We start from the raw sequence: 14,756 nt of genomic DNA, 5'->3' as shown, positions 1-14,756 counted from the left end.
AGCAACGAGAGGGGAGAGCTCCTGATGAGAACACGCGCGCATGTGTGTGTGTGCGCAAGTAAAGCTGAAAAGCAAGGCAAAGTAAAGAAAATAAAGCTGTGTGTGAACATCATCTCCCGTCTGCCGCGCTTCAGTATTCCACCCACGTCAGGGAAAGACCAAAACTTCCATGACTATTCCTAAGTTGCATGCATTTATTTCCCTGAGTGGCAGGACCAAGCGATATTATAGTCGGGATTCTAGTTGTGGTGTGACTGCTCCAGACTGGAACTAAATTCAGGTAGAAGTATAGTCATAGTTGTAGTTATAGTTACCGGTGTTGTGGGATCGGGCCCTTAGTTGTGTCTTCTCATAGTTTGCACATAAAATTATGTAGGCGATGTACAAGATAGTAAAATGCACCATAAAGTCAAGTCAAGTTTATTTGTATAGCGCTTTTAACAGTAAACATTGTCGCAAAGCAGCTTTACAGAATTTGAACGACTTAAAACATGAGCTAATTTTATCCCTAATCTATCCCCAATGAGTAATAATATAATAATAAAACTTTATTTCAGACACCAGAAGTCCATATGACATTTAAATATATTAAAAGCAATATAAATGATAAATTAAGACAAAAAAATAAAAGCAAAGAAATAACAAGCACATACGTAAGAACAATTATAAAAAATATAAACTCTTGCACCAATGCCTCCTAAGCCTGGACGTAAAACGGTAGCAGCTTTTTAGCGGACTGGCCAAGGCCTCAATTATAGCATTCTCAGACCTATCTATACGACACATAAAACTATACATTAAATGTCTTAAAAGTGCCTCAAAAGTTGGCACTGCAGAGGACACAAATAATTCACTGGCACTATGCCACCTAGGGACCCTGAGTAGCAGCCTCATTGCATCATTATATGCAACCTTGAGTCGCTGCATACTACCCTTTTTAAAGCAGGACCACAATTGAGAAGTGTATAAAGGTGTGATGTACGTTCTAAACAAGGAACATTTCACATCATTGGAACACATAAACTTACGTAAAAGCATATTAGCTTGGGAATAAATTTTACATCTCTGTCGATAGATGTCCTTGTCATCTGACCAGTCATTGGATATGACATGTCCAAGATATTTTATTTCATCACATACAGCAAGAGTACCGCCTGCCAAGGAAAACGTGGGAAAATTTGATTTCCTATCCCCAACGCTTCTAACTATCATTATTTGGCTCTTCTTAGCATTATACTGTATATCATGATCCAAGCCATACTGAGAGCACACCTTTAACATCTGCTGTAGCCCAGCACTATAAGGACACAGCAGAACCAAGTCATCTGCATACATCACATGGTTAACAATAGTGTTGCCCACAAGGCAGCCAGTTTTTAATCCATTTAACTGATCAGAGAGATAATCCATATACACATTAAATAAAATAGGAGACAAAATCCCACCTTGACGCACTCCATTACTGACAGGAAATGGAGCCGACACAACATTATCCCATTTAACCTGAAACATTTGATGAGCATACCAAAACACTAATATTCTCACTAAAGGCTTAGGGACACCTCGATCTAACAACTTTAGGAATAATTTTTCATGATTGATTCTATCAAATGCTTTAGATGCGTCAATGAAGCACAGGAAAACAGTTGAGTTCAGGCTAGTATATCTTGCTACAATCTCCTTAAGAGCATATATACATAGGTCAGTCCCATGCTTTCTTTTAAAACCAAACTGATTATCATGAGTATACACATACATTTCTATCTTAGCTAGCAGTATTCTCTCCAAGACTTTGGACAAGATACTGGCTAGTGCAATAGGTCTGTAATTGCTAATACTATTAAGCTTACCAGCTTTATCCTTAAGTACAGGCACTAACATTATGGCCATAATAGATTTGGGTAGGACTCCATGAAATATATACAGCCAGTAAAGCACATAGACAATAAGTGACAGAGCTTATAACTGGCAAATTTTAAATGCTCTGCAGTAATGCAGTCCAAACCACAGGCCTTATTATTATCCAGAATGTTAATGGCATCAGCGACATCAGCTGCCCTTACTACCATATCAGCAGAGATGCCATGTTCAAGATGGATATGAACAGAGTTACTTTTCACACAGTTAAAAAGGTTACAATAATGCTCACGCCAAAGATCAGCTATTTTTTCTGGACCACTGACATCTTCAATGTCTGAGGGCAGGAGCATTTTACTATTGTTCATGACTTTTACTTCTTTCCAGAATTCAGTAGGGTTACTACTCTGCAGCTTTCTAGCAAGTGAATCTGCTCTCATTGTGTCCTCATTTTTAATAAAACGGAGGGCATATTTAAATCTAGCATTGGTACGTTTTTTCAACTCTAACAAATCTCCCTGTCTAGGTCTACCAGCCTCAACCCAATTTCTAAATGTCTTTCTTGCCTCAGCATGCTGTTCAGCCACAAACTCATTCCACCCAGGTCTAATGTTTGGAACTTTACACTTACTATTAAACAAAGAAACACTGGAAGTATTAAGACATTTTACAATATCATCATACATAACACACAGTTCATCAGTATGTTGTACATTCTTACAGTTGATATCTGTGCACATTAAAGCCTCTTTGGGCAAGACAATATTATTTAGACAACTATCTGTAATAGACCCCGAAGCCGCCGCCAGGCGCCGCTAAAACCGCCATTTAGAATTTGAGCCGCCGCCAGCCAATAATTTTGTAAGCCAATTTGAGCCGCTATCTAATAAAATTTGGCTGAGCCACTAAGAATTGTGTACATCAAATAATGGGTTTATCCACATCATGAGCTACAAGAAAAGTGACACAAACATGATCAACTGTACACACTAGTAGTAACACAATAGAGATGTATAGGCATACACTGTAGAGATTTAGAACTGATATCACAGCACAGAGAGCCACCACAAGCTTGCTGTTGTGACTACCTGTCTGGCTTCCCGCCCCTCACACCGTTACCACGATACACTGGGGAACCCGGGAACCCACCCAGAGCATCAATCGACTCCGATATCGACGAGATGGCTGCATTCTTTGCCGCTGCTGAGGGAAAGTGTAAAGGTATTTTTTGTTTGTTTGTTTCACATACTTCGAGATTGATTAAAAAAAAAAAAAAGTACTCCACCACTCTACTTTCATCATAGTAAGATAGCTGCCAGTCCTTCACTGGTCATTGCTAGTGAGAGTAGATAGCTAGATGCCTTCCTCGAACAATCCAGATTAGCTTATTATTAGCATTGAACTACAATCTTGCTAGATTTATATTTACAATGAAGTAAGAGACCAGGGGACCTGTGGTAATTTGCTATTTATTCCCCCCATTTGTTTGATCCGTTCGCCCGGGTATATGCCACACAGTGACGTCCAGTATCAGCCATTTGTAGCCATAAACATTTTGGTGGCTGCAGCAGCCATTAAGGTTTTGGCTGAGTCAGCTAGCCAGCCAATAATTTCATCAGCCAGCCATTATCCTGAAAACAAACGGCTTCGGGGTCTAATCTGTAAGGTTTAAGTACCCAGCCATATCCTCCTCACACAGTTTTGACCAGTCCAGTTTACCTGAGGGAGCAGTATTATTATTGCTGGCCAGCAGGGGGACATTCTCAACATTTAACAGTGCAGCTAAAGGTATGTGATCAGTAGTGGCAAGATCATAACAAATCTCCACATTTTCCAGAGAGGCATGGGCATCAGCTGTTGTCACAATGTGGTCTAACCATGATGTTGTGTGCCAAGCTTCACTTATATAGGTAAAACTAGTACTAGGCAACATAGATGTACTTGATAGTATTAATTTAAACTCATTACAAAACTTCTGCAGGTGTTTAGCAAACAGAGACTTGCTGTCTGACATGTCAGCAATAAAATCGCCCACAACATAAACACAGGATGAGCTGTTATCCTCTACAAAAGACTGGATAAGAGCTAATCTATTCAAAAATTCATCCTCATGCTCATATGCTTCATATGGTGTGTAGACATTCAAAACAGTGAATTTCTTTTCATTGTAATTGAACTCTAGCCCTATGGCCCAGTCAACATTTAGTCTGACCACTTTTACCATAGGGTCATATTTAATGTTCCACAATATGGCTACTCCACCAGCTATCCTACCTCGCACCAGCCTAGTGCTGAGGTCGGTAGTGGACTCACCAGCCCCATGGAAGTTCATGTGCAGAGAGTTCAGTTTATCCAGATCTTGTATCGGTAACCACGTTTCTTGCAAACACAAAATGTCACATTTGTCCAACAGCATGTCAACCACCAGACGGCGTGCTTTATCAGTAGCGGTATGGCCTACTCGCAGGCCACGAGTGTTATATGAAGCAAGACGCATTTAGTTACTTTTGGCGTTCCCTGCAGAGTAGCTAGCCTTCATCACGTCCTCGCCCACAGGCGCAACAGGCACCCCGATAGTAGTAGCACTATGTTGCAACCTCTCATCTTTAGTGTAAGGGGTATCCTCTGAGTTAGACTGAACACTGCCTGCAGTCCTAGCGAGACGAGGCTCATAAAAACGTCGGATAAAGATCCCGTCGGGCCAAAGCTGTGGATCATACAGCTCTCCCACATCATTACATTCAGCAATCACACAGAAAGAGTTAAATCTACTCTGTGTCGTCTCTATTTTCTTACAGGTTACTTCCCCGTCCAGCTTCGTTTTTAAGTAATCCCTGAGAGTGTTGGCATCCACACTGAGATCGAACTTAGTAGCAAATACCTTTACCATCTTTGTTTTGACAGCCGAAATGTTGCTAACAACGCCAGTTCCAACAATGCCAGGCTTCTTTTTCACATGTCTAGCAGAAGCTCTACCAGAGCGGGGGGTAGCATGTCTCTGAGCAAAATTCTCAGGTACCTGCTTCAAGCGGCGTCCTTCCTTCACCACCGTACTCCAAGCGGGTGGCTGCGAATGCGCTTCCACGGCTAAATCCTCCATCTCAGTCCTCCGTCCATTTTCCCCATACGGACTACAAGGGGCAGGATCAGGACCTAGCGGCTTCTCCACAATCGAAAACAGACCCGTCGCACTAAGCGAAGGGCCTGATGATTCCAAAGTAGGCCTAGTTGGACAGGCCCCCAAAGAAGCGGCGTTCAGCCGCCATGGCCCCTCCACAGCAGTCAAGCGATTATTCAGTTCAGCAGAAACTTCCCGCAGAGTTTCACAAGCAGCCACCTGATCGACTATAGTTCTTTTTAATAAGTCTATGTCCGTATTAATTTGCTGCATTTTCCCGAGAAGCGTGGACACGTCTATGTGTTTAAATGAGACTGGGGGTAATTCATCCAAGAAGTGCGACACAAATCGAGGAATATCTTCCCCACATTCATTTAACACTTGTAGGCACAATTTGACATTATTAATGTCCTTCTTTTGCCCCCTGTGGGAGATCCACCGTTTGTTATGTGGAAGGAGCTGTGATAAAACAGCCTTTGACGATTCAATCCGATCAGAGCTGAAACTGCTCGTGACTACAGTTACAATGTCATCGTGGCTTAAAGTCCGCATTTTAACCACAATAAAGTTCAGAAGTTCATCTTCAACAATAACTCTACCATCCTCTGTACGATAAATTTCTGGCTTAATCCGAGAGAACTCATGAGAGATCTCTCCCACAGCACGCCGAGCTGCAGCGCCATCCGCACCCGATGCCATGACACTATTGCACGTATTGCACGTAAGCCTGTGGCGACGGTGGCAAGGAAAAACTCCCTCAGACGACATGAGGAAGAAACCTCGAGAGGAACCAGACTCAAAAGGGAACCCGTCCTCATTTGGGCAACAACAGACAACATGACTATAACATTAACAGTTTTAACATGAAGTCAGTTTCGTTGACGTTATAAACTCTTCATTGATGGAAACTTGAGTGCAAAACTGGATAATCATTATAATGCTGCTTAGATACTTACACATCATCCACAAAGCATGGGTAGGGCATCTGCTGGATATATATTCCTGTAGTTGACTGTTTGCCACTCAGCACACGTGTTATTCCTTGCTCTACTAAATCCTGCACGTACACAAAGCCACCCCAGATGTAGCGCAGATCACTGAAGGGCTCTGCAGCTGGACCAGGATCCCAGAACCTACAGAATACAGTTTTCAGATTAGCACACATAACACACACTTCTGTTCCCACATAGGTTTGAACGAGTGTGAAGTGTCATCGCTTTGCGACAGTCAGGCAGTTTTCTGAAACAGGACAGAGGGCTTTGAGGTTTTTCAAGGACATGACAAGCTGCTTTCTCTTTACCTTTTTTTCTGACTTGTGTCATCTGCACTGAATTCAATAGCGGTTTACAAAAGATAATTTCACCTGCAACCAACATATTTACTTGTCTTTGATCTTATCGGTGCGTTTGACATCATCTATGTCCATACGGATCTTGTACTTGATGTGAGGAGGAAGATCTGAAGAGGAAGGGTCTGGGAGGAGGAAGACGATTCCAGCCCAGAACTGTCGATCCTCCAGCAGCTCCAACGCCCGCTCCACCAGCTGCCCTTCTGTGGCCATTCCCTCCAGCTTATTCAGTGAAAAACACTACAACAGGCCACCACACAGATTGGACAGCTGAAAGACTTCAGTATTATATTGTGGCAGTGTCACAGATCCTGCACTTAATTACGACACACGTTACCTTTGTGAGTTGGGACAAGAGGCTTATGGTGCTGTTGAAATCTTGATACAGGTCCAGCCATGTAACAGGTGCTCCTTCTTTCTCAGAAGTGTCTGGATTAGGCGTGGAGAGGAAGTTGGCGATGCGAGAAGCTGTCCAAGAAGTGTTCTCCAGTTGTAGATTCACCAAAACAGCCACCTCGGGTCGCCTCAGCAAATCCTGCAGCACATGAAATTTGGCTGTGTTATGTAGCAACTGGGGGCGGCACGGTGGTGTAGTGGTTAGCGCTGTTGCCTCACAGCAAGAAGGTCCAGGTTCGAGCCCCGTGGCCGGCGAGGGCCTTTCTGTGCGGAGTTTGCATGTTCTCCCCGTGTCTGCGTGGGTTTCCTCCGGGTGCTCCGGTTTCCCCCACAGTCCAAAGACATGCAGGTTAGGTTAACTGGTGACTCTAAATTGACCGTAGGTGTGAATGTGAGTGTGAATGGTTGTCTGTGTCTGTGTGTCAGCCCTGTGATGACCTGGTGACTTGTCCAGGGTGTACCCCGCCTTTCGCCCGTAGTCAGCTGGGATAGGCTCCAGCTTGCCTGCGACCCTGTAGAACAGGATAAAGCGGCTAGAGATAATGAGATGAGATGAGGGTCGTCTCACACCAAATATTGACTTTGTTTCATTTATTATGCCTTACTACTGTTTATAGTATTTTTTTTAAATGTTGAAACATTTTTCATTATTTTTAAGCCATTTTTGGTCTACAGCATTTCTTTACATGTGCCTAAGACTTTTGCACAGTACTGTATACAAGAGTCATCAGGGGATGACATCCCTGTCTCCCCCACCACGCAAAATCCCACTCCAAATTTTCCTCAGTTGAACTGGTTGCCATGGAGATATTGGGGGGGGGATAAATAAAATTTAAAAAAAAAAAAAAAAAAAAAAAAATCACAGAAATACCAAAATATCGAAAGGCACAAATCCTCTAGTCACTTAACATAACTAAGGTTTTGTGAAAAAAAAAAAAATTCCTAATAGATTCTGAGTTATGCTCCGGAAACTAAAATGTTTAAAAGACGGACGGACAGCTGGACAGAGCGATAGCTATATCCCCCTGCGTTATATGCCGGGGGGATAATAATCAACCAAGTATGTAAGAAAATATCACAGGCAGGTTAAAAAAACAGTAATGCACACACCTCTACAGTGAATTATCCAGAGAAAATAATTAATTCTCACTGAAAATTTGGACACATCACAAAATGGATGATTGAAACAGTATACAATTGGGGCGGGGGAGGAGATGACACGACAAATTCTGGCACAGCACATGTTTGGACACTACGGAAAGCAAGTCGTTGCGGATTCTGGATATGATTTCCGACCTGGACATCGAACAATTTGTCCAACTTTAATATCAGCCACGAACTTCTACCTCAGACTTTAGACAGACTTCTAAACAAAGCTCAGATACTGATAAGGAACCTGTAGCATACGGATCTCCACACTGCTTTCCATGAAGCTCTTCAGCCTGGGTCCCACTTCCTCCCAAGCAGCGTGTACCTCCGCCACAATCTCAAAGTCCTGGAACGTCCTGTTCACCTGAAAAACGTACCACAACTTTAGGAGACTAACAATTCATAAATAGCATTTGAAACAGCACCATGATTTAAAAGTCAGGTATACTTTATTACATTACTCTTATAAATAAGGTACATAATTAGCCATGACATTAAAGGAAATAAAAGAAATCACATAGAAACAGTTTCTGTTATGTACTACGTTACTGAAAAAACAAACAAACAAACAAACAAACAAAAAACCTACCACAAAATTGATATTACTCAAGAACATAAAATATCACCTTAACAGTTATTCATTTTAAAGCATGCTATTCAGTAACCCATCCATCCATTATCTCTCGCCGCTTTATCCTGTTCTACAGGGTCGCAGGCAAGCTGGAGCCTATCCCAGCTGACTACGAGCGAAAGGCGGGGTACACCCTGGACAAGTCGCCAGGTCATCACAGGGCTGACACATAGACACAGACAACCATTCACACTCACATTCACACCTACGCTCAATTTAGAGTCACCAGTTAACCTAACCTGCATGTCTTTGGACTGTGGGGGAAACCGGAGCACCCGGAGGAAACCCACGCGGACACGGGGAGAACATGCAAACTCCGCACAGAAAGGCCCTCGCCAGCCACGGGGCTCGAACCCAGGACCTTCTTGCTGTGAGGCGACAGTGCTAACCACTACACCACCGTGATACCCAGACATTTATAATATGGTATAGAAAATGAGACCGAGGCATTTTTAGGATCTACTCACTGCAGTGGGAATTTATTTGACCTTTAATTAATTACTGATTAATCTTATTGCAGAATCATAACGTTCTGTTTTACTGGAACATAGATTTTGTTCAAAAATCTTCACTGTAGATGTAAAATGCTGTGGGGGAAACCAGAGCACCCGGAGGAAACCCACACAGACACGGGGAGAACATGCAAACTCCACACAGAAAGGTCCTTGTCGGCAGCTGGGCTCGAACACAGAACCTTGTAGCTGTGAGGCGACAGCGCTAACTACTACACCACTGTTATACTCATCTCATCTCATTATCTCTAGCCACAAAATTGTTTTTGTTATGTACTACATTACTGAAAAAACAAACAAACCTACCACAAAATTGATATTACTCAAGAACATAAAATATCACCTTAACAGTTATTCATTTTAAAGCATGCTATTCAGTAATCCATCCATCCATTATCTCTAGCCGCTTTATCCTGTTCTACAGGGTCGCAGGCAAGCTGGTGCCTATCCCAGCTGACTACGGGCGAAAGGCGGGGTACACCCTGGACAAGTCGCCAGGTCATCACAGGGCTGACACATAGACACAGACAACCATTCACACTCACATTCACACCTACGCTCAATTTAGAGTCACCAGTTAACCTAACCTGCATGTCTTTGGACTGTGGGGGAAACCGGAGCACCCGGAGGAAACCCACGCGGACACGGGGAGAACATGCAAACTCCACACAGAAAGGCCCTCGTCGGCCGCTGGGCTCGAACCCAGGACCTTCTTGCTAACCACTACACCACCGTGCCGCCCCTATCGGTTTCATTTTTAAACTTGTTTTGGTGCCATATACAGATCCCTGTACAGGACGATTCTTTTGATTTTGCTATACACGGAAGACATCGGAGTTTGAGATCAAAAGATGAATATGAGATGATAGATCAGAATTTCAGTTTTTCATTTCCTGGTATTTACATCTACAGTATATGTGCGTCACAACTTAGAACACGGCACCTTTTGTTTGAATCCAGCTTTTTTCAAACTGATCAAAAATGTGAACGACGGGTGTTCCCTGCTGGATCGATTGTTTAAACAATTAATAGCTCTGAACATCTGTTCTTGGTTTGAGCCCTGGGTTTCACCTGTAAAGACCACCTGTGTTGTTAAAATGGACAGACCAACCTGAAGACCAGAGAGCTGTCTATAAGGGGTGGGGAAAAAAAGCAAGCCATTTTGAAGTTGAGAAAAGAAGGAACATAGATCAGAGCCACTGCACAAGCACTAGGCATAACCAATACAACAATTTTGAATGTACTGGGGGGGGGGGGGGGGGGGGGGGGGGAGCCACTGGTATACTGACAACCAGACATTGAACTCGTCAACCAAGAAAAACAACAGCAGTTGATGAAAGACACATTGTGAGAACTGTGAAGAAAAACCAAAAAACAGCAGTCAGTGACATCACTAACAACCTCCAAAAGGCAGGGGTGAAAGTATCGCAATCCACTATTCAAAGAAGACTTTGAGAGCAGAAACAGAGGACATACCACAAAATACAAAGCACTCAGCAGCAGTAAGAATCGAAGACCAGATTGGAATTCACAACCAAAACGTCAAGGACGTAGTCGCTCATCTGGCCTGCAATCAAAACAACCATGACAACCAAAACTGAAATGTGACATGAGAGAGGACCGACCTCCACGACTAACTGTTTACAACAGGATTAAAGCCACAAGCGGCCTCGACGGGCCCTCGCGCCAGCGGCCAAGGGGGGCGGGGGCATGCGTCCCCGCGAAATACCTTCCACAGCTTCTTCGGCAAGAGACATTACTCCCACAATGGCGACAAAGCACAGAATCGGACACAGAGTACACGGTGCGCTGAGATGTTGTCAAGGACAGAAAATTTTATGCCATGGCTTCCCAACCAAATTAATGTATAAACCTCATCAGTCATCAAGCTAAAGCTACATAGGATTGTCTTCTGTTAGACATCTATTAGTCTGTATGTAACGCTACAACACTTGCTCCCGACTGCCTACCCATTCCCCACAAGTCATGTGTGTTTAAGGCAACCAAAACAACATACTCCTGGTGCCTCATGATTGTAAACACCTCTCCTGCAAGTGATACAGCGCAATGAGCGCCCCCAGTTGTCAAAGTTCACCAAATATGGTATACATGTCAAGGGACCTATGAAGAGTTGTTGTGTCAAGTTTGATCAAGTTTGACCAATCAGAAGCCGAGATATAAAATGTTGCCTGAAAACAGCGCCCCCAGTGGCAAAAGTTCACAAAATTTGGGAGATATGTCAGGTGACCTGTTAAGAGTCTGCGTATCATGTTTGATCAAGATTGAGTAAATAGAAGATGAGATATTGATTTTTGAAGAAAAAATGTTTTGGTTTTTCCCATGTCAGTAGGTGGCGCTATGCTGTACATGAGCGATGATGAGTTGGAAAAATAAGTGTCTACAACAGCAACGTACTATCACAAGGTAGTGGTGTGAAGGAAAAGCATTATGGAATTATTTACCAAAAACCCGTTATGGAGCAATTGCGTCGGCCAAAAACAGCGCCCCCCATGGACGAAAATTCCCAAAATGTGGTATACATGACATGGGAGGTAGTAAGAGGGTGGCCGTGAAGTTTGACCAAATTTGAGGAAAGATTGGAATTTTTGCCCAAAAATAGCGCCCCCAGTGGCGAAATATCACAGAATTTGGGTAGCATGTCAGAAGCCCAATGAGTGATTTGCGTGTGAAGTATGAGCAGTTTTGACCAATTAGAAGATTTGTTATGAATTTTTAAGCATGTAAAATTTTGCATTGAAAATTGATTGACGTATAACTTCTGAACGGCTAATCCTATGTGAAACGTATTTAGGAACTTTTGTCAGCCATGTCTGTAGATGATGTCTATCAATTTTGGTGACATTCCTATGAACGGCCTAGGAGGAGTTGCGCCGTCTTCGTGGCCATGCATTTCGCACAAAAGTGAAATTACCTCACTTCCTGTTGGGCGTGGCTAATGCATTGGCATTACATTTTTGTCCGGCTTAGTGAGATACATATGCGTACCAAATGGCATGCCAGTACTACAAACTACATGGCAACCAGGCACCTTTATGCGGGAGGCCAAAATCACAACGACCCAGGGGGCGCTAAAGAGGTCCTGAGGCCCGCCTGGATCAGGGCTTCTGGTTCTCAGTAGCGGTGGCAGTCTCAGAAAAAGGAGCCAAATTTCGTGCGTTGTCGACCATGGCAAGCGCCCCAAAAAGGGTCTTGTAAAGAGTTTGCTTGCCAAGTTTGACAAATCAGAAGCTGCAATATCATTTGTGCCATAACCAGCACCCCCAGGGGCGAAAGTGCACAAAATTTGGCATATATGTCAGGTGAGCTATGAAGAGTTTGCGTATGAAGATTGATGACAATTGAGTAAATAGAAGATGAGATATAGATTTTTGAAGAATAAATTTTTTGGTTTTTCCCATGTCAGTAGGTGGCGCTATGCTGTACATGAGCGATGATGAGCTGGAAAAATAAGTGTCTACAACAGCAACGTACTATCACAAGGTAGTGGTGTGAAGGGAAAGCATTATGGAATTATTTACCAAAAACCCGTTTTGGAGCAATTGCGTCGGCCAAAAACAGCGCCCCCCATGGACGAAAATTCCCAAAATGTGGTATACATGACATGGGAGGTAGTTAGAGGGTGGCCGTGAAGTTTGACCAAATTTGAGGAAAGATTGCAATTTTTGCCCAAAAATAGCGCCCCCAGTGGCGAAATATCACAGAATTTGGGTAGCATGTCAGAAGCCCAATGAGTGATTTGCGTAATTAGAAGATTTGTTATGAATTTTTTAGCATGTAAAATTTTGAAGTGAAAATTGATTGACGTATAACTGCTGAACGGTTTATCCTACGTGAAACGTATTTAGTAACTTCTGTCAGCCATGTCTGTAGATGATGTGTATCAATTTTGGTGACATTCCTATGAACGGTCTAGGAGGAGTTGCGCCGTCTTCGTGGCCATGCATTTCGCACAAAAGTGAAATTACCTCACTTCCTGTTGGGCGTGGCTAATGCATTGGCATTACATTTTTGTCCGGCTTAGTGAGATACATATGCCTACCAAATGGCATGCCACTACTACGAACTATATGGCAACCAGGCACCTTAATGCGGGAGGCCAAAATCACAACGACTTAGGGGGCGCTATAGAGCCCCTGTGCCCCGGCCAATTTTGGGCTTTTGGTTCTGAGTAGCGGTGGCAATTCTCGGAACTGGCGCCAAATTTCGTGCGTTTTCGCCCATGGCAAGCGCCCCGAAAATGGCCCAACAGCGGAGAAAAATAAAGAAGAAGAAGAAGACGGAAGAAGAAGAAGAAGAAGAAGAAGACGGAAGAATAATAATAATAGTGAACTCTTACAAGAACAATAGGGCCTTCGCCCATAGGGCTCGGGCCCTAAAAATCAACAAAGGACTACATTTTGTTCCCCGAGGAAAGATCTACGCAAAACATCGATCAGAACCGAATTCACATGATAAATGAGAAAGGAGATACAATTCTAGTCAGAAGAAAACTGTGTTAAATTGACCTAAGTACTAATTTGTTAGCAAAAAAAATGACAATACAATGACCAAGTTTTGTGCAGAAGGTCTCGTGCTTTCAAATAAAACAATCCGGACTGAAATCCACTGAGAACTGATGGAGGGAACACGATTTAACTGAAAATAAACAAAGTCGTAAACAAATTGTTTATGACAGGGAAATCAACAAATAACGCTACGTTCACACTGCAAGGCTTAATGCTCAATTCCGATTTTTTTGTGAAATCCGATTTTTTGTGAGGTCGTTCACATTAACAAATATATGCGACTTGTATGTGATCCTCAGTATGAACGAAAAGCGACCTAAAAGTGTTCCGCATGCGCATTGCAGGATACGATGACGTCACACGCAGTGAGCATGGCCAGTGTTTACGGAAGTAAAACCGCCCGGTGTATGACTCATCCAATCTAGCTTGAATAGCTGCATCCCCCCAAATGGAAATCAGCTCCCTAACCTCTGCGTCCTTCCATTGAGAAGATTCAGAACCTTCACAGCCCGAAGCGTCCCTCGCATTGATGTCATGCGCAGGGGCGCAGATATGTTTTTTGAACTGGGGGGGACAAAAAACTGGGGGGGGACAAAGCTGCCAGCAAACCAACCCCGATATGCCTGTCAAACTTGTTGTTAGTAACCATAGCAACCAAGCTCGAGCGCGCAACCTGTGCAGTCTGCGCAGCTCAACCAACCGAATATCAGTCTTTGTTTTGTTTTATGTGAGTTGTTGCAACTATGTATACACTGCTGTGCACCTCAATAAACCGAATGGTAATTAGTCTTTTGATTTTTCCGTGAGGTTTGCCTTATGCAAAGAAAGACAGCATAGACGTTTTTTCCTCCCTATAAGTAGGGGGGACCGAACGAGGTGAATTTAAATATGACTCGTCCCACCCTATATCTGCGCCCGTGATTATGCGCCATGTTGTTGTAACTTTTTTGAGAGACCCGCCGCCTACTTCAGCGCAGAATAGTGACATTTGTGGCTTGTTGATGACGTGTAAGTCGGATGAATGCGACCTGGCGGTTCAGACTGAAGTCGCATATGAAAAGAGCGGATAGGAATCGGAATTAGCACCACATATCCAAACGGCCTGGGTCGGATTTGAAAAAATCGGATCTGTGTCGTTCATATTGTCAATAAAAGATCGGATACAGGTCACATATGGGCGAAAAGATCGGATTTGAGTCACTTCAGCCTGCAGTGTGAA

The 14,756-nt window shown here is 43.3% G+C and overlaps 1 protein-coding gene across 2 annotated transcripts in view; it reads right to left on the bottom strand.

Moving 5' to 3' along the window:
- Positions 1-14,756, bottom strand: part of abca7 (ATP-binding cassette, sub-family A (ABC1), member 7) — an 89,922-nt gene that overhangs the window by 61,594 nt on the left and 13,572 nt on the right. For both annotated transcript variants that reach the window (XM_060941607.1, XM_060941606.1), the window contains 4 exons: positions 8,116-8,232; positions 6,661-6,858; positions 6,358-6,563; positions 5,932-6,108 (listed from right to left, as the gene is read on the bottom strand). In XM_060941607.1, coding sequence (XP_060797590.1) covers positions 5,932-6,108; positions 6,358-6,563; positions 6,661-6,858; positions 8,116-8,232 — 698 coding nt within the window. The remainder of the gene's footprint in view (positions 1-5,931; positions 6,109-6,357; positions 6,564-6,660; positions 6,859-8,115; positions 8,233-14,756) is intronic.

Source organism: Neoarius graeffei, chromosome 15 (assembly GCF_027579695.1).
Source record: "Neoarius graeffei isolate fNeoGra1 chromosome 15, fNeoGra1.pri, whole genome shotgun sequence".
NCBI lineage: Eukaryota > Metazoa > Chordata > Actinopteri > Siluriformes > Ariidae > Neoarius > Neoarius graeffei.
The sequence above is the reverse complement of the archived record's forward strand: the minus strand, read 5'-3'. Positions and strand labels throughout refer to the sequence as shown.